General features: G+C 51.1%; 1 protein-coding gene across 1 annotated transcript; it reads right to left on the bottom strand.

Moving 5' to 3' along the window:
- Window positions 1-118: 118 nt before the first annotated feature.
- On the bottom strand, window positions 119-19,584 carry DNAJB12 (DnaJ heat shock protein family (Hsp40) member B12). The gene is made up of 9 exons (XM_007940637.2): window positions 19,452-19,584; window positions 8,993-9,173; window positions 7,568-7,713; window positions 5,023-5,208; window positions 4,813-4,892; window positions 3,262-3,371; window positions 1,792-1,964; window positions 1,282-1,379; window positions 119-148 (listed from the first exon to the last, which is right to left on the bottom strand). The coding sequence occupies exons 1-9, from the start codon at window positions 19,582-19,584 to the stop codon at window positions 119-121; spliced, it is 1,137 nt and encodes a 378-aa protein (XP_007938828.1).
- Window positions 19,585-19,810: the final 226 nt, after the last annotated feature.

Genomic DNA, 19,810 nt, shown 5'->3' with positions numbered 1-19,810 from the left:
TACTGGGTGAGAGACAGGGCAGTTGTGCGGTGTTCGGCCTCCAATTCCACTTTAATGTTTTTTTTGCTTTTTATGTCTTTCTTTAAATATACAGTCCATCACCTTGGCTCAGTGCATGTCACCAAAAATTCTCCAAGGATTTCATAGTCTGGGGAGGAGAAGTAAACTGTTAGCTTGATAATTACAAAGCCCTGTTTAGCTCACATAGGCAAAACTGCTTGCTGGGTCCTGCCCACGTCACCCCTGCCCCAATCCTCCTTCTCCCAACCCTTCTCCTGGAGGCCCTAAGAAATGGCCCCAAAACATGGAGTCTGTGGTTGGATCCGTGCCTTAGGGGACACAGGCAGAGGAGGTGGGCAGGGTACCAATAAAGAGAACTTTTTGGGCTCTGCCCACACTCCTCTGGGATTGGTCCCAGCTGCCCCCTCTGGCAAATACTGGGAACAGAGCCCACCACCCACACAGAGGGGGAAGGAGGTTGGTCGTCTGCTACCAGCAACTTTCATTTTTTCCCCACCCCTAATGTACTGAGCAGCTTGGCATCGACCCTGAACTTGTAACCTTCTGTTCCCTTCCTCAGACCACAGGCGAGATGCTTGGGCGGGGCCGGATGCCTGTGGCTTCCAGTTTGCCAGGTGCTGCAGGCATTCATGAGTGCTCTGGTCCCACCAGAGGGGGGGCAAGCGGGGTGCACAGGCCTTTCCACTTCAGAGCCTGTCGGTTCTCACCCTGCCCATTAGCAGCAGCCTGTTCATCTCACTCCATTTCCTCCTGCCCAGGGGAACAGAGGAAGAGGAAGGGCTCTTGGCCCACCTGCTCCCACATGGTCCTCCCGGATGTCAGGTGGGCAGTCTGTGTGGGCACTATCTTGGGCCCAGTAACATTTGGTGGCCTAAATAGCACAGCACAGACAATAGTCTGCCTGTGTTGATGACTTGATGGCTGGAACAGACAGAGTAACAAACAGCCTTGGCCCCTCACTTTGCCTGGCTCCTGGGCGCCCTGCAGCCCCAGTCAGGGAGGTAGGGTGAGGTGGGGTCGGGGAGGTCACCAGAGGGCTGAAACAGGCTTCAGTTTCCAAGGAGGCCCAGAGCTGCTCATCTCTGGAGACTGGAGGTCAGGCTTGGGACATGAGGCGTGTGCCATAATCACCAGGCCCACCCCCCACCTCACGACCAGGGCCAAAGCTGCCGGGAGCTGCAGGGCAGAGGAGGTCCTGGCTCATACTTGGACCTTGGTGGCGTGGCTGGCCCAGGACTATCCATGCAGGGAGGCCTGCACCTCTGACAGTCGGCTACAGCTCGGGGTGCCCATCTTCTGTGCTTTGTGGTACATATCTGTGTCTCCGAAGTAGCGGGCCCGGTATAGCAAGCCTTCCTCTGCAAAGCAATGAGGCAGGGTCAGAGCACAGCTGGCATACCTCCTCAAGGCCACTGGGAAGCCTGGGCCTGTGGGGGTGGGTGGGAAAGGTTGGTATAGGCCCAGGAGCTGGTGCAGAGCTGGCTTCCCATTAGGGAAGAACCCAGAGGGGCAGAGACCATAGTCTCAACTTGCAAGAGGGACGGAGGCCCCCTTCTATAGACTCTAGGTCAGGTCAGCTAGGTAGATATGTTCCAGTCTGTCTCCACATTCTCATCTCTGGCAGCCAGAATGAATAAGCTAGTGGCAGTGACTTGCAGGAACCTGGGAGAAATGTACAACTGACAGGTGGCTCCCTGGCTCCCAGCCCCAGGGAGATGCAGGAGTGGAGTTAAGGGGGAGCAGGCCTCCCCTGTCCCCCTTCTCACTCACTCTGCTGTTTCTCCTTCCAGCAGTTGTTTCGGAGGTTGGCGATATAATCATCTTCCACGTTCCGTTCAACAGCTTTGAGGCTGGAGCCTGTGTACTCCTCAGAGAAGGTGTCTGCCACGTAGTAGATGACGTTCAGGTGGTCAGTGACTCGCCTGTGGACATGGCCCACTGACCTGGCCAGGAATACAGCAGGCACAAAGTGGGCCCAGGGCCTCAGGCCCAGGGCAGCTTCGGAGGGGGCGGGGCAGGCCAGGAGGTGCCAAGCAGGCCACACAATAGCTAATTCCCTCCCATTCTAGGGCATGCACATGACTCAAAGTGAGGGTCTGGAGAAAGGTAAGGGTGTCCCTCCTTTAAGTGGCCCAGACTATGGCAAGCCCTTCTCTCAGGCTCTTTGCTTACCATACTGTTGACCTCGGGGGTTTTGGGGAGAGAGCTCTCTCTGGGCAGAGGCCTTGGCCAGGGAAGTGGTCTGCCTCTGCTTTTGATGAAATGTGAGCTCCCTGTGGCTCCATTTCCTCCCTCGTCCCCTAAGCTAACAGCTGCTAAGGGACTACCTGCTTATGTAGAAATTTCCAATCTAGAGTTAATGGGCTTAGGAACACCATGACAAGAAGAGTTCTAAGCGGTTGCATCCTCTCAGCTCTTGGATTCTATTGTCTAGCTCCAATCACAGGCTCTGAGGCTGTAAGAGCCTCAGTACCCAGGCAGGAGTCCGTTCAGTGCTCCCAGGAAGAGAGCTCTTGTCCACCCCATAAAAACCCTCTCTCCAGCTCCAGAGGGTGGTGTGGGTTCAATGGTCCAACCCTGCCCCCTGCTGGCTGAGAGACATCCTGCCAGGCTCCCAGAAACAAGCTGAGCACCCACTCTAGATCAGTGCTGGAAATCAGTGAGGGGGGCTGATGCCCTAAACAGTAAAATAACTTACCCAAGCTCACGACTGGCAGTCAAGACCGTATTTTATATGCATTACTCATTAGTTTTCACAAGCAGGTAGATGCTATTATTCCTGTTTCACAGGTGAGGAAACCAAGGCTCAGAGAAGCTAAGTAACTTTTCCAGAATCACACAGCTGCTTATTTAGTGGGGGAGGTAGGATTCAAAGCCACCACTGTCCTATCTGACTCTAGTGCCCCCAATTAGCACTTAAGAACATATTCTTATCTTAGGCTCTGTGATGTGTGTGTTTGTGTCATGAAGCAAAATCGTATGTGTGCAAAACTGTGTGTATGCACACTGTTCTAGGGAAAAGACCTGGAGCTTTTGTTGAATTTTCTTCCTAAAGAGATTAAGACCCTCAGCTCAACTGGGAAAGCATATTTTGTTGATTATAAGCTGGCTTTCTGCATTGTGATCAAGAACCTGCTGGATCAGGATGGGAACTAAGAGGAGGGTCCCACGGGGGCCGAGACTCTGCAGCCCCGTGTCTGTCCACCACCCTGGGCTCCTCTCCTGGCTGCAGGTACTCACGGCCTTGGGCTCAGACTGTAGGGTGGACTGGAAACCATAAGCTGGCTGAGAGCTGACACGAGGATCAGGATGAGGATGGGCATCAGTTGGACAAATACCCCCAGCCCGCCCTGGAGGGAAGAAGCAGCCATCACTCAGCTGGACCCAGAATCGGCCATGTTGCCACTAATTCCCCCCACTATCACAATGGGGCCCAGGTGGCAGGAGTCAGCTGCCACAGGCCATGCCACCACACTCCCCCATTCCCCTGGAGGTCCCATCAACACAGAACCTCCTCTACCTGCCAGCTTCCCCAGATAAAAAAAACCCAGAAACACATCTGGGTTCCATGAAGGTGGGCATCCAAACAGCTATTAGTGAGATAACACCAGAAAACTCAGCAAAAGGGGCCGCCGCCAGGAGAATGGGACTTTTTGATTCTGAGCCACAGGACTATCTTAAAACCAAACCAAACTCACTATTGTTGAGTCGGATCCGACTCATAGCGACCCCTCCTTGGGTTGCTGAGGCAGTATCACTATGGAAGTAGATTGCCCAACCTTCCTTTTGAGGAGCGGTTGGTGGGTCTGAACCACCAGCCTTCTGGTGAGCAGTCAAACGCCTTAGGCACTACGCCACCAGGGCTCCCCGGGACTATCTTACCAAGTTAAGAATTACCTGATAAAAAACTAGAAATGAAAATTAAAATATTACTTCCTGTGTGATAAATTGTGATTAAAATAAAACTTTTCTCTGTGTTAAATGCACACAGAACAAGAATGTTTAAAAAGTGAATATATAAATACAAGGCCACGTTGCCAGAGCAGAAGGGACCCCTCTGTCTGCCAGAAATTTACGTGCTCTGCGATTGTCCACAGTACTTTAATTTTGGCCAGCTAGCTGTTACTCAATCTGTGGTATACATAATGCATTTGAAGCACTGTCTTGCTGGATCTTTTGTACAAGTTTTTTAAGTGCTGAAAAGCAAGAACATCTATGTTGTTATCCTTTGTAATTCTCTCATGAAGTTTAACTTTCTGTTGCTCTATGTCTACTCATTGTGTGGAAAATGTCACTTTGGCCTTATGAACAACCGGACTGCACAAAAGCCATTCACAATCGAGCCCACCTGTTGTTGTTATTTGCCTCGAGTCGGCCCCAACTCATAGCGACCCCTCCTTGGGTTTCCGAGGCAGTATCACTATGGAAGTAGGATTGCCCAACCTTCCTTCCGAGTGGCTGGTGGGTTTGAACCACCAGCCTTCTGGTTAGCAGTCAAGTGCCTTAGGCACTATGCTACCAGAGCTCCTGAGCCCACCTGTAGGTGGGCAAATTTCTGTAGTACATTCCCCCAACAACGGCCATCAAATCTTTATTGTAGCCGGCTGGCAGGCACCGTGGAGTGTGCGCCCTCTGGTGTTACTTAGCAGAACGACAAGGGGGCCAACACAGCTCCTTTGCTGAGAGTTGTGAGGACGCTGCCGGTCCCAGAGTAGACAGCTTGGAAAGTAACTCCCTCTGCCAGGGGCGTGGCACCCTCCCCCTGCTCTCCTGAGCACCTTCCTCACTCACGTCACCCTGGTTCTCCCTGCGGTCCTGCCTTTGCTGGTAGGCATAGCGCATGCGGCCGTTGCTGTAGACGTGGACATTACCTGGGGGTCAGAGGGACTGAGTCAGGAGCTGGGAGTGCTGGGAAAGGGAAAGACAGGCATCCAATCCCCCACCATCACCTCCAGGGAGGGAGTCAGCCTGACCCAGCTGTGGGGAGGTGGGGGCACTTACTAGAAGGGAAGCCACCACCAAAGAACATGTTGAAGAGGTCTTCAGGGGAGATGTCAGCCTCAAAACCACGATGGAAGTCCCCATGTCCATGGCCGTGCCGGGCTGCCTGGCTCTTGTCATCACCAAACTGGTCATACTGCTTCCTTTTCTCAGGGTTGCTGAGGACCGCATAGGCTGTGCCAATGGCTAGAAAGGAGGCAGAAAGGTCAGGTCTGAGGACCTCAGGGGTGCAGGAAGAGGCTCCCAGGGCAGCCAAGCACTCACTTCAGGTACCTGAGTGATTTAGGAAGCAGAGGCCAAGGGGTCAGTGGGTCCCCAAGGTGGCTTTCGGGCAGGGATAGGGATGGGGAGGGGGATGCAGAAATGTCCTGAGCCTGGGCAGCCCGGGCTGGGTGGAGCACCAGTCCTCTGGCTCCTTGCTCTCTACTCCTGAGGATGGTTCAGCCTTTTTGGCATGTGCCAGGCCCCGCATGGGCACTGACTGATTTATTCCTACCAGCAACCCCACCTCCATTTACCAATGAGAAAGGTGAGGCCAGGAATCAAACCAACCCCAGTCTGTCTGGCTTCAGGTTTGCTCTCTGACTTTATGAAAACACAAAAATCCTGTCTTTATTCTTGAGGTGTCCAATGGACGGGGGCATCACTTCTGGATGTTATCATGTGACATACAGGCCAAACAGACACAGATGTCCTGGGTGTAAACTGGAGAGTAGCAGGACCTGCTGAGAGGGGTCCTGCCCTGGAAGCAAGAGCCCTGGGTCCCAGTCAAGATCTCTCCACTGCCAGTTGTGTGGCCTGGGCCAGTCCCCTGCTCCTGGGGGCCCAGGCCCAGCTGCTGTTCTCTGCCTGGCCTGGGCCTTTACCATCAGAGCTCCCTGGGCCCCAAAAGACTTCAGCTCTGGCTCCTCTTCAGTCTTCTGCTCCTTCTCCCCCAGCCGCCCACTTTCTCAAAGGAGTGGATCAAAGCTGAATCTGCTTCAGCACCTGCTGTCCTTGGGAATAACGGGAGCAGAACTTCCTCCTCCCATTCTGGCGAGCCTGCAGGGCCAGATCTGCCCTGTCAGAGCAGGGGCGGCTGCATGTAGGGGTCAGGGATGGAGACACACTGGCCATGGCTACCCGCCCGCCCTCTCCCATTCCTCTTCTCCCTTGGGGTGGCTACCAGGCAGCAGGGGAAGATGCTGTCTGTAGCCTGCCCCAAGCAGGCACCAACCCCAGGCAGCCCGGAATGGAGTTCCCAGGGAAGGCTCCCAGGTGACAACACACTAGGTCCCTGGCATCTTCTTCAGCTCTGGCCTCAGGCTCCCCACCTGGCTGTGGCCCTGGCCCCTGTTCTGCACAGCACAGTGCTCAGGCCAGGTGGGGCCAGTCACCCATGCTCTGTCTCCTAGGGGAGGTGAATCTAGGCCCCAAAAGGGCAAAGTGGGAATGAGTAAAGGCAGAGACATCTGAGGGAGAGGTTGGATGGCAGTGCACAGCCACACAGGGCTGGCACGTAGTTGGTGCACAGGTGAGCCCAACAGGTTAAATGAAAATATAAATGAACAGGAGGCAGCTTATGATGTCAGCCACCACTGAAGTACTTACCCCAGAAGCAATAGGCCCAAGACCAGAGAGACTGCCATGTTCCTACCGCAGGCCCCAAATACGTGAGTATTTAAGGGTGTGTACATGTGTGTAAGTGGTGTGTGGGAGGGGTAGGGAGAAGTTTGCTGTGGTGACTCGTGCTGAGGAGGCCACCAGGCCCAAGGCCCCTGCTTTCAACACAGGAAAGCAGTTACCCACAGGGCCACCTATGAGATTCCAAAACAGTGAATAGCATACAGGTGGGGCAAGAGGTCTTAGTCTAAAAACTGAAAATCATAAAAAAGACCAGGTTTGCTTCTCTGACAGAGCCTGGTGAGACTTCCAAGGCTATGGCCCCTAGTTACCCTTTAGGTCTTGAAGTGAATTCACTCCCATGGCTTCCAGCCAAACAACAGACAGGCATATAGGATGAACATTTACACCAGGTAGATACATTCCTTAGAGTCCTCAATTGTGGGAAAACAGAAGGGCAGTGTTTGCACAGGAAGGCAACTTGGGGGGCAGGGATGAATAGGAAAGAAGGACACAGGGTAGAGATGACTACAGGGAAGAAGTGGGAAGAAAGCTGTCACACTGTGGAGAATTGCAGTCAATGTCATGAAACAAAATGTATATGAGCTGCTGTATGGAAAATGAATTTGCTCTGTGAACTTTGACCCAAATCACAAAAAATTTAAAAAAGAAGAAAAAAAAAAGAGGTCTGGTTTTGCTCCTCTTTCATTGTGCGACCTCAAGACAACTACTGAGGAGAGGGAGTAGGAGCGGCGCTATCTGAGCTCTCATGGACTCTGCACGGCTGGAGGGGGCGACCAGGACCTTCTTCCCAGGAAGCAGTTCCTAAGCCCATGGGTCTTGGACCCAAGGCCACTTCCTTCTGCTCCCCACTTCCTGAGAAAGCTTCTTTCCCCAAAGACAGGTGATAAAAACACGAAAGTAGCAGGAAACAGAGGCTTACCTTTGAAAGCTTCAGTGGCACCAGGCGCATGGTTCTTGTCTGGGTGGAATTTGAGGGCCAGTTTGCGGTAGGCCTTCTTCAGGTCCTCATCTGAGGCCCCTCTGCTCACCCCCAGGATCTCGTAGTAATCTTTACACTGCTTGACCCTGGGGGAGGGAGAAGAGTGTGGCAAGGAGGCTCCACTTGGGCCCAGAGTTGTGTGGTGAGGAGGGTGAGAACATGGTGGGACACACAGCTGAGCAGGCTGTGAGGGGACTGCAGGGCATGGTGGTTCCTCCAGGTCAGCCATCTGACCTCTGGGACAAGGAGCTGCTGTAACCTGTAACTGTGATGCAGAGCCCCATGGAAACATTAAGAATATATCTAGGATTTAAGAGGGGCAGCTGTTGTCTTTGCCAGGTCAGGATCACTTTACCTCTGCCACCAGTACCCTCATCGTATGCAATCTGAGACTTCCAAGGTCCATTAGTCAGGGGGCCCCAGCCTAAGCAGGAGGTGGGATTCAAGCTCACCCAACTATCTTCTCTCCTGGTCACCTGACCTTGAGTGAGTAACACAGGGCAAGAAATGGCAGGTGTCTGTTTACCAGACCATAGGGCCCTGAAGAGACTCCCATGAAGCCTTACTCCCTGGGTCCCTGGACACAGCGGTTATCGGATTTTTCCAGGCCTTCCCAAGGCCCCTCTAAAGTCAGTTTCCATTGCCTATGACTAGAGAACCCCACCAGGTTAAAAAAAAAAAAAAAAAAAGTCTAAATGACCTTTATGCTTATATAGCACATGGGGGCCATGCTGGTCACACGTGGGCTGGGCCATGGACCCTGAAGCTTGCGCCTGTCCTCACCAGCACCCAGGACAATGTGAGAAGGGCAGTGGTGGGATTCCTGAGGCTCACTCAAGGGGACGCTGGGGAGCAACGAGAGCCAGGAGTAGCTACTGTGAAAGCCTGGCGGGCTACTGCAGGCTTGCAGCTCCCACAGGACCACCCACAGCTTGGAGGCAGAGCTCGCCTCCTGCCTCCACTCCGCCCACCCAGGCTCTGGTGTGAAAGGGTCTTTGTTGGGGGTGGGGATCTGAGTTGGGGGAGCATCTGAAGGGGAGACCAGGCCCCATCTCCGCCTGACAAACAGCGTTGTGTAGAGAGGCAAAGAAGCCAGCGGTGTCAGCGTTTTCAGCCTCTGCTTGGGTCGTCTGAGGGAAGGGGGCACAGTGGTGCCGGGGTTCCCACACTGTACCCAGGGCCTCACAGGAAACAAAGTGTGGTCATGGTGAACCTAGACCACTTGGACCTCCTCTGTCCTCCAAGGCCCCCCAAGCCTAGACCACAAGCAGACTGGAGGTGAAGGAGGGGCTGCAGGACGCCTTCTCTGGACCTGATGCTCCCCCCGCCAGCACCAGATCCCTGCCCGCCCGGCCCTCTCACTACCTTTTCACGGCTGCTACTTGTTCTGCAGTGTAGCCTTTGGTGCTCTCTCCACCTCCAGCTTCCCCATTGGCCGACGGGGCGTCGGCCCCACTTGCTTTCCTGTGGGTCGCATGGGTCTTGTCTGTGGGTTGGGGTTGGTCACCAGTGGGCTGTGGTTTCTGGTTGAGGGACTCGATCAGAGCTGTGCAAGGCAAGGAAACCATCAGGGCTCTGCTTCCCCGTTTCCCTTCTCAGCAAAGCCAGGAGCTCTTTCTCTGCCTGAGGGCTGCTAATGGGATACCCCCATTCTCTCAGAAATAAGCCACTAACCCTTCAGGCTGTTTAAATCCCTGAGCAGTGTGTTCAGCAGACTTTCTCCGCTGAGTGCTGGGATGGGCAAAGCACCCTGCATGGGGAAGCCCACTTTGTAGGACCATCTGGTTCAGCTGGGACTGGCTGGAAGGCTGCTGGAGCCCTTCGCCGAGCCGTGGAGAGGAGCGGGGAAATGAATCTGCCCCAGAGGATAAGGGACAGAGCTGAGACTCAGGAAAAATATCTGCTGTGCTTACTGCTTGCTATTTTTACATTTTTCAAATAGCTGGCCATGTCAAAATGTCCTGCTTCAATGTTCAGGGTCTGTAAAGGGCATGAGCTATCACTCGCTGACAGGGTTACAGTTATTCAAATCCTTGGTTCGTGTTAAGTCAATGAGAAGCGTCCAAATCGCTGGCAGGAGTCCCCCGTGTCCATTTATTGTAGGCACAAAATCAGTTTTCAGAAACCCTCAGTTAGGCCTGGGCACAGGGCCATGGGTAGTAAAATCCCAAAGCCCCTGACAGGCTCCCGGGAAACCAGGTCACTGCAGGGACCCAGGGCATCTCCGCTGAGAAGGATGCAGACTGCAGACCTCCTGGGCTCATCCCCTGCTGGGCTTGAGGCATGTGCTGGTGTCAGACACCGTTCTCCAGTGACACACCTGGGTCTCACCCAAGGGGCCTGCACAGGGCTCGCTGGGAGCACAGCACTGGGCTCAGGCGGCCCACTGTGGTCCAGTGAGCCACCTCTGCCTCAGACAAATTTACCGGAAGGGAAATTCAAACACAGGCGCTGGGAGCTGGGCTTGACCAGGCAGGAGGGAGGTGGAGGGAGCCCTGCAGCAAAGCCCAGAAGGGCATTCTGAGAGAAGAGATAACAGTAGCTTTATCTACTGAGTGCTCATTATGTGTCAGGCAGGCACTGTCACAGGGCTTTACAAGTATTAATACATTTCATCTTTCCAACAGTCTCAGGAAGTATGTATTCTTGCCACCATCCCCACCTTAAAGGAGGAACTGTGGTCAAGGCTGAGCCACTTCTTCTAGCCAAGCAACAGACAAGCATATGGGATGAATATTTACATCAGGTAGATACACTCCTTAGAGTGATCAAGATCAATCCTGGGAGAACAGAAGGGCAGTGCTTGCACAGGGAGATGGGTGGGGTAGGGTGGGGGCAGACAGGAATGCATAATAAAGAAGGACACAGTGAAGAGGTAACTACAGGGAGGAAGTAGGGGAGAGCTGTTACATTATGGGGAATAGCAGCCAATGTCATGAAACAAAATGTATATGAACCGCTGAATGGAAAATTAATTTGGTCTGTAAACTTTCACCCAAACCACAATTGGGGGAAAAAAAAAAAAAAAAGACTGAGCCACTTGCTGTTCAGCTGGGGAAGTGGCCAAGCTGACATGTGAACCCCAAGAAGTCCAGCTCCAGGGCCCGTGCTCTTCAGTACGTTGTGCTCCTGGACCACAGGAGATTGAGCCCCTTCCAGCCCAGTCATTTCAAGTACAGAGGGCAAGTTAAGCTCAGAACGACCCATTTTCTAAGCTCACCTCTGCCACTTACTGGCCAGATGACCTTGGATGATCTATGAAATCGTGCTGAACTTCAGTTTCTTCACAATAGTGGTATGAAGATGAAATGAGATTATTTATAGAAGTAACTAGCCCAGGGCCTGACATAGAATGAAAGTGCAAAATGAGTAGTTGATAATGTTTTAACACGGACTGTGAACTGGGTCCACTGGCAGGGGGCTGTCTAGGGAGGTGAGTGCAGGTGGAGTCAGGTAGCCTGGGAGCATCAGGGTTCAGGAAGGCAAAACCTCCACACTCCGCAGGCTCTGGTCCTGGTTGTCACCATGAGATTTCAGGCCATCCCAGACACAGGTCCATGCTGGGCACCAAGGGATGGAAGAAACCAACAGATCAAAGAGATGCTGGTCAACATCTAAATACAACAATGGGTCTCTCCTCATCCAGAGCAAAGAACGAAGAAAATCAAAGATGCATGGAAAAAATTAGTCCAAGCAATTGGTACACCATGCAATCCTCAGCCTATACGACTATGAGACCAGAAGAACTAGATGCCCGGCTAACAATGTCAACCACTTGGAGGGGGATCTATGTAGGAGATCCAAGATTGAGAGGGAGAAAATGTGGAATAAAACTCAAAATCATTTGGGAAAAAAATTTGGAAAAAAAAAATTGCTGGTCTGATAGAGCCTAGTGGACCCACTGAGACTATGGCCCCTAGCTGCCCTTCAGGTCTGGAATTGAACCCACATCTGTGGCTTTCAGCCAAACAAAAGGCTGGCATATGAGGTAAACATTTACACTAGGTCTTGTTTATTATACTCCTGGGAGAGAACAATCATGGGAGAAAGAAGGGCTATTTTTGCATGGGGAGACAGCTCAGGGGGCAGGAGTGCATGGAGGAATGGGCACAGGGAAGGGGTAACTATCGGGAGGAAGTGGGAGGGGAGCTGTTGCACTGTGGGAAACTGTAGTCAATGTCATGAGACAAAGTGTATGTGAACTCTGTATGGAAAGTGAATTTGCTTTGTAAACTTTCACCCAAATCACAATTAAAAAAAAAAAAAAAAGAGATGATGGTCAAGATGGGACAGAGGCACAAACTGGCCTCCTAGGGCTTTTAAAGAAGTTGTCTGTTGCAGTTTTCTCTGGAAGCCCCAGTGGTCCAGGCTAAGTGATCCCTAAGGATAACAAGACCAGCCATCCAACTGACACAGGCATGCAAGGGCATCAGCCAGGAGATGGCGTGGGCTCTCTCCAGTATCTCTCAGGGAAGATTCTGGAAGGTTTACACTCAGTTCATGGAGTAAAGCACTCTAATTTCCCTGCACAGAGAATGCATGTGCTCTGAGTCACAAAGAAGGTCCCTGCTTGAGACAAAAAGGGAAGATTTCTGGTTGCTGGCATGCAGATCTCTTGTGGCCCAGGCACGCCCTCTGCCAGGGCTATGGGATGTGATAGCCTCATCCTGACTCTCATGGCTCAGTGACTGAAAGGCAATGTCTCAAAAGAGCAAGACATAGAACCACTTAATGTGGCTCTGGAGTTAATCCCTGGCTCTGCCCCTTCCTAGCTGTGTGACCTTTGGCAAGTTACTTAACATCTCTGAGACTGATTACTCAGCTATAAAATAGACTAGTGTGGTAGTTAAGGTTCTGTGTCAACTTGGCTGGGCCTGGTTTTGAGTGGCTGGGCAGTGGGATGTAGTATTCCCCATGATGAAACTGGTAATCAACTCCATGGTGCAATCTGCTGTGAAGCAGCTAAGTAGCTGTCTTAGGGATGTGGTCTTCTAGCACATAAGGAGAAGCTTTGAGACCAGTCTCTGAGCTTTTTGGCATGATTGGATCTCATATTTAGCCCAGTCTTCATTCAGCAGCCTGCCATGTTGCCTGTTGATCTTGGGACTGTTTCTGGACTTGAACTAGTGCCCTGCTGTATTGCTTGATAATCTTGGGACTGTGACATTTTACTGCTGACCTTGGGTTTCTTGGCCTCAGCAGCCAGTAGATGCCTGAGTTAAGACATGCCTCCAGTTCCAGTGAGCCAGGAGCAATGGGCAGAGCTGAAGCCCAAAGTGGAGGGGTCTTCACCCAGCCTCTAGAGCTGGTACTTTGATCTCAGACTTCTAGCCTCCTAAACTGTAAGACAATAAATCTCTCTTGAAGTTGTCCACTTGTGGTATGTCTGTCGTAACGGCACTACAGAACCAAAACAAACTACTTTATCTCATTGTATTACTGAGAATACACGAAAGAATGTGCACAAAGCATGGTGCTGATTACTCTGATTACTGTCATCTGTGTCCAAAGTCACAGGGTTATGTCCACACCTGTAACAAGAACTCTAGGATTCTGCTTCTCCAAAGTCCCCAAGGAATCAGCTACCACCTCCTCAACCACCACCCTGACTGTGGGGCAGCTAGCTCTGTGGTCCAAAGGCCAGCTCAGGGTACAGGCTAGCCTTGATGCTTGGCCTCAAACGAAGGGTTAAGAAGCAGGGAGAGGATAGGGTCATGCTCTGCATGCCAGTGGGCAGGTGGGCAACTATCCAATGGCAAGATGGTGGCTACTGAGTCTGAAACCTCAGTGGGTGGAAGGGGCCTGGCCTGGGCAGCAGAGGTTCCTTTTCTCTAGTGGCACAGGGGAACGCTGGGCAAGTTACTCAGCTTCTCCTGCCGTAACTGCATCTCCCTTACCTGGGTGGCACAACTGGTTAACATGCTCAGACGTTAGGCTGGAGGTCTGAGTCCACCCAGAGGTACCTTGGAAGAAAGGCCTAGTGATGGACTTCTGAACAATCAGCCATTGACAGTCCTACAGAGCACAGTTCTACTCTCGCACACATGGGGTCGCCATGAGTTGGAGCTGATTTGACGGCAACTGGTTTTTAATAATGGCTGAAAGAGTAAACGGGTGAATGTATGCAAAAAACTTAGTATACACCCACCGCAATCGAGTCAATTCAAACTCACAGCAACCCCCACAGGGTTTCCAAGGCTGTGAATCTTTATGAAAGCAGACTGTCCCATCTTTCTCCTGTGGAGTGGCTGGTGGGTTCGAACTGCCGACCTTTTGGTTAGGAGCCTGATGCCTTCACCACAACACCACCAGAGCTCCTAGAACTTAGCACATTGCCTAGCAGATATGAAGTGCTCCTCAAGCACTACCTATGATTGCTACTTTTGTTCTCAGGCAGGCTCTCTCGGTGGACCTGCAGAGAGCTCAGAGGGAGTCGGGAAAGGGAAGCGAGAGTAGGGGAAGAACCTGGAACTGGAGAAAGACAGTTCTTGTTCCTTTGCTTATTAACTGGGGGCCTTGTCAAGTTACCTAATTCCTCAGTGAAGACATGATCCCTGACCTCACAGGTTGGCAAGAGGAGCAAATAAGGTTCAGGGAAATGAGGCGAATGGAAGAGGCTCATCAAGTCTGGCTGACGTGAAAGGACAATGCTGGACCTCTCCAGTACCAGAACACCTCCCACTTCTAGAGCCTGAAGGCTGAAATCCCTCAGCAGCTGATCCTCGCTCTCCCACGCGTTGGCCTTTCCAACCTCGCTTGAACCCCAGAGCTGGCCATTTCATAAAATCTCCTGCAGCCTGAGCAGCAAGGTCCCTTAACGATCACTCAGGCCAACCCTCCCTTTGTACGCTGGGGAAACTTAGTTCTACAGAAATTCTCATTAGCTCCCTGGAAGCCCTGGTCCCTTCTATCATTACTGCTCAGCCTCAGGCCAAGCTCATGGCCACCAGGTCACTAGGCACTGGATAGAAAGGAACACAAAGGGACCGACTGGCTTCAACACCCTGTTCTCTGACCTCTCAGCTTGAAGTCTGGTTACTGTTCTGCAGAACAACAATCCAGCCCTCAGTGCCTCCTTGTCCCTCTTCCTGCAGCAGGATTTCAAGTCCCCTCACAGCCTCCTTCATTGAGAGGGCCAACTGTGAGTCCCTCTATCCTTGGAGTTTGCTCTGAGCCTCCCCTCACCCCTGACTCCTTTTTGTCTCTCTCCTTCCAGTTTTCCAATCTTCTACCCAGGCTCTTGATCTTTCCCCACTGTTTCTTCTTCATTTCTCTTCACTGCTCTTCAAGCTCTCCTCCTCTGCAGAACCTTCTGTTCCATCGCTGTCCTCCCCTTTACCACCAAATATGCCTCCATCTGTCAGTTTGTCGTACTGTGGGGGCCTGAGTGTTGCTGTGATGCTAGAAGCTGTGCCACCAGTATTTCAAATGCCCCAGGGTCACCCACAGGGGACAGGTTTCAGTGGAGCTACCAGACTAAGACAGACTAGGAAGAAAGACCTGGCAATCTACTTTCAAAAATTAGCCAGTGAAAACTTTATGTATCAAAACAGAATAGTCTGACATAGTGCTGGAAAGGTGGCCTGGTGGTGCAGTGGTTAAACACTTGGCTGCTAACTGAAAGTTTGGGTTCGAGCCCACCAGTCATTCCATGGGAGAAAGATGGGGCAATCAGCTTCTGTAAAGATTACAGCCTTGGAAACTCTGTGGGGCAGTTCTACTCTGTCCTATAGGGTCACTATGCATTGAATTGACTTGATGGCAACAAATGTTTTTTTTATTTTTTTAATAGTGCTGGAAGATGAACCCCTTAGGTTGGAAAACACTATACAATACTCAAAACAATGGACTCAAGCGTACCACTGATCATGAAAATGGCCCAGGACCAGCAACGTTTCTTTGTTATATGTAAGGTTGCCATGAGTTAAAGTCAATTAAACAATAACACTCTTTCCTTAACCTATTGGGGTCTGGCTCAACTTACACACATATACCCCTCTCTCTCTTCTCTCTTGCCACCCTATTGAAAATGCTTGATGAGAGAGCAATGGCCACTAAGCCCACAAACCACCAGTCTTGCATTGGGCCTTTCCCCACGTGGCCTCTGCAACACCCGACAGTGCTGCTCTCCACCTTCTCCCCCTCCATGGTTACAGAGCTGCCCCTCCTGGGATCTCCTCTTCCTCTCGTTGCTCCATCTCCATTGCTTCCTCTGCTTTGCCCACTGGTGAAGGGCAGCTGTGGCCCACAATGCTGCCCTCAGTAACCTTCTCCACATGTTCCACACTTCCCTGCAGTGACCTCGGCCATCCACAACTCCAAGGTCTCCCCCAGGCTGATGGTAGCAGACTCTCACCTGGAACCTGGAACTCTCTTCTGAGCTCCACACTGACAGTGCCTCTTGACCATCCCTCTGGTACCTGCCACCCTGCCCATCCCTCCCCACCTACTCTTCCCATTCCAGCTCTTCATCCTTGGTTTCTTCCCAGTCACATAAACTTGAATTCTGACCCTTTATTTCCCCTCAGCTCCCGTTTCTCACACAAATGTTTTGAACCTCCTCTCCAATGATCTTTACTTATTTATATTGCCTTGTATCAGGCCCTCATAACTTCTAACCCACTCAGTGCAACAATCTCCCAACTGATTTTCTGCCTCGAGTCTCTCTTCCCTCTCATTACCTTCATGCTGTCCTCTTCTTACCTTACCTTATTCCTTTTTTTAAAAAAAAAGCTTCAATGGTTTTCTCACTCACTACAGAATAAAATGAAAATATCTTTGCCTGGTAAGGCCTCATTCTACTTTCCAGCCTTCACCCTCTCTATGTACAAGCTACTATCTCCACTGCCTCTAAATCTTGCTACACTCAACTCTTACCCCAGATTTCTTACAACTTCCAGCCTCCAGCCTTTTCCCAGTATGCTCTTGTCCAAGTCTCCTACCTTCCTCCACAGCCCAGTTGAGATGCTGCCTCTCATCCTAGTCCCAGAAACCACCCCTCACTGTCATGTGCCATTATTTGTATGCCTTTCCAATAGTACTCACTACACTGTTTATAATTCAGTGTTCAGAAAACTGTCCCTCACCATCTCTGATGTCTCCTCCATCCTAGCAGACAGAGGCAGGGAAGGCAGGGACTGGACTGTTCATATCCACCCATAAGTCCTTGGCATCTAGCACTGTGCTTAATGTTTATCTTCTGCTTTGAGATATTATTATTATTTTGTAAGTTTATCTCTTTTACTAGATTATAAACTCCTTGAGGTGAGGGATCACATCTTACCACTATCCCTCCATCCTACTATCACGATGAGCACCAGGCAGAGTACTCTGCAAACAAAACAAAACAAAACTTCAGCAAAAATCTGTTGTATTGACTATGTATCTGGCATGAGCTCAAACCCAAAACATCCAGTGTAGATAACCACTAATATTTTTTTTAATGAGGATTTTCCAGTCCCAGGCCTAAACTAACCCCAGGTCCTTATTACCAAAGAGCAGGGCTACAGACAGACAAGGAGAAGGTTACATATAGGGATGAGGCATATACTATTCCCACAAAACCACAAATATGACAAACATGCAGCAACTGACTCTTCTGTCTTCTGCCTGAGCTCCAGGGAAGACCCCTATCCAACCTCCTGAACAGGCCCAGGTCTGCTGACAGGAGGCCCCCACAGACCATGTACAGCCAAGTGTTACCATCTCCTTCTTGGCTGCCTATTCCTGGGCCCCCAGTAGCATCAGACAGCCAGGCAGAATTCTGACAGCTGGAGGGCCCCACCCCATCAACATTCTCTCTTACAGAGCGTGACTTATTTCACATGGAAGCTCCTTGAGCAGGTTACCTGGGAGTCCTGGCAGGCACACACTAAAAACATTTCCAAAAGGAGGCAAATAGGCCAAAGATCAACCTGCAGAAGGGAGGAAAGTCCAGGCATTCCAGGCAGCCTCTTCTACTGCTACTGACAGTGTCCCCCTTCCTGTCGTCTCAGTTTCTTTAGGTGGGTAGGGAGGGTTAGGAGATTGGCTGCTGCTCTTCAATTCCATCCCATTAATTTAACATTTACGGAATCTCAGAACTTTCCAATTTCTAGGTGTATTACCTTAGGCAAGTCCCTTGCCACTAAGATGTTTCTTCATCTATAGAACAAAGATAATGATCTTTGCTTTGCCTCCCTGACAAGGCAGGCTGAAATGAGAAAATGCATGTGAATAAGCTTTCTAAACTGAAAAAGCCCTGTGGATATTATTGCTATTCACATTATCTGTGCCAACCCTCTAATTCTCCAGATGAAGAAACCCAAACTCAGGGTAACAGGATAAGAACTAGGGTCTTCTGATCTGAGTACTTGGTTTACTAAACAGTAACAGCAGGCACAAACCCTTTATGTTTAACAGACTGGTTCCTTTTCCCCTTCAGTTTTTATTAAGAAATATTTATTTGCAAACTTGGGAGCTCTGGTAGCATAGTGGCTAAGACACTTGCCTGCTAACCAGACGGCTGGTGGTTCAAACCCACCAGCCACTCCTCGGAAGGAGGGTTGGGCAATCCTACTTCCGTAGTGATACTGCCTCGGAAACCCAAGGAGGGGTCGCTATGAGTCGGGGCTGACTCGACGGCACATAACAACAACAACAACAACATTTGCAAACTTAGGTTAAAGAAAAAGAGGGTTCCTAGGTAGAGTGAGATGATGAAGAGAGACAACTCCACTGTCCTCTCCCTGGTTTGCAAGCCTTCAGTTCAGAGGCACTCAGCAGCTTGGTGCTGCCCAGCCATCTATGTGGCTGGCCAGTGATGGACTCTTGTGGGGAAGGGTCAGGTGGGGGTATTCCAGGCCATCTCCAACAAGGCCATCTGCTCCAAATCTCACAATTAGGTTAAAAGGTTCAAAGAAAAAGTGAGGGGCCTGGTTAGAAAAATCAAGTGCTAATTTTAGGAGGGTGACCCCTGGCCCTTGCCCCAAGACAGCAGAGGGACTGAAGACACTATGGAGGCAAATTTGCAGGGAGCAAGGTCAGAAGCCTTCCTTCCCTCACTAGAACCCATTCTCTCCTTTAGAGGAGCTATGTTTATTTTCCTAAACCACAGGCAGTGCCTCAATTAGGAACCGGTTCTGTTCCTGTCTATCTTTAAGGCAAACTTGTATGGTTAAGTCTGAACAAATTCATATCTAATGTCAATTAGTCAAGTGTTTGTCTTAGTACATAGTGTACATTTCTATGCATAGAAAAAATTAAATAAATACTTCTAGATACACTAAAACATCTTTAATAATACAGCAATAATGTTTTCATATATGCTGCAAAGTAGCACCTGTTTATTATGAACCACTGTATGTACCTAAAATTTTTAATAAGTTTTATAAGATCGGTTTGGAACTACGGGGTTGTACTAAGTCGGATAGGCGTTCGTAACCCGGGGACTGCCTGTATAATAATTCCCAGGCCAGCACCTGGCCCTGAGCCACCAAAAGGCCCTTTGGGAAATGTAGTTCGACTTCGCTTCCAGGAAAGCTTCCTTGCCTCCCTCTGCCAGCGCCTGGCATTCTCGGGGACTTCAAATCTCAGAGAGCTCCGCAAACACCCCGAAAACTTAAGTCCTGAAGTCACGACTGACACTGTCATCAGGTGTCCAGCATCCCGGAAAAGCGTGGGAGGAAAATACTACACCTCCCAGCAGCCGCCGCGCGTCTCAGTGCGCAGGCGTAGCCGCGCCTCACTCCCCTCCCCCTCCTCCAACTGCTCCCGTCGGTCCGTTCCCGCATTCCCCCCATCAGTTCTAATGTACCCCTCTGCCGCTCTGGCACCTCACACTCACCGCGAATCCGCGGCGTCGGGTATAGCCGCTGCGCCTTCTCCAAGAAACGGAGTGCCCGGTCGGGCTGGTTGCTCTGGATGGCCTTGAGGGCGATGCTAATACAGCGCTCGGCTTCATCCTTGTTGGATTCCATGGCGGAACCAGAGCGCGGAACCAGGGAGGGGGAGGCCGGGCTAGCGAAGGGCTGCGCCAGCCGCCGGCGCGTCGCGGGGCAGGCGGCGCAGGATGATGACACCGCCCTCCGCCCCTCCTTTTTCGAGATTTGAGCGAGGGCGGAAGCGCTACCTTATGTCTAAGAGTGTGACGTCTGGTTTACACGTTAAAGGTACACGTCCACATTCCTGGAGCCTAAGAGCTCG

Source organism: Orycteropus afer, unplaced genomic scaffold (genome assembly GCF_000298275.1).
Source record: "Orycteropus afer afer isolate SDZICR_OR568_19922 unplaced genomic scaffold, OryAfe1.0 scaffold00070, whole genome shotgun sequence".
Classification (NCBI taxonomy): Eukaryota; Metazoa; Chordata; class Mammalia; order Tubulidentata; family Orycteropodidae; genus Orycteropus; species Orycteropus afer.
The sequence above is the reverse complement of the archived record's forward strand: the minus strand, read 5'-3'. Positions and strand labels throughout refer to the sequence as shown.

Bases quoted from the DNA above. Each gene is read 5' to 3' on its own strand.
- DNAJB12 (XM_007940637.2), bottom strand. From the start codon at position 19,584: ATGGAATCCAACAAGGATGAAGCCGAGCGCTGTATTAGCATCGCCCTC. The intron at 1,965-3,261 runs GTGAGTACCTGC...ATTCCTGGCCAG, and splicing joins TACAGTCTGAGCCCAAGGCC to GTCAGTGGGCCATGTCCACA. The intron at 149-1,281 runs GTGCAGGCCTCC...TCTCCTCCCCAG, and splicing joins GCTGTAGCCGACTGTCAGAG to ACTATGAAATCCTTGGAGAA.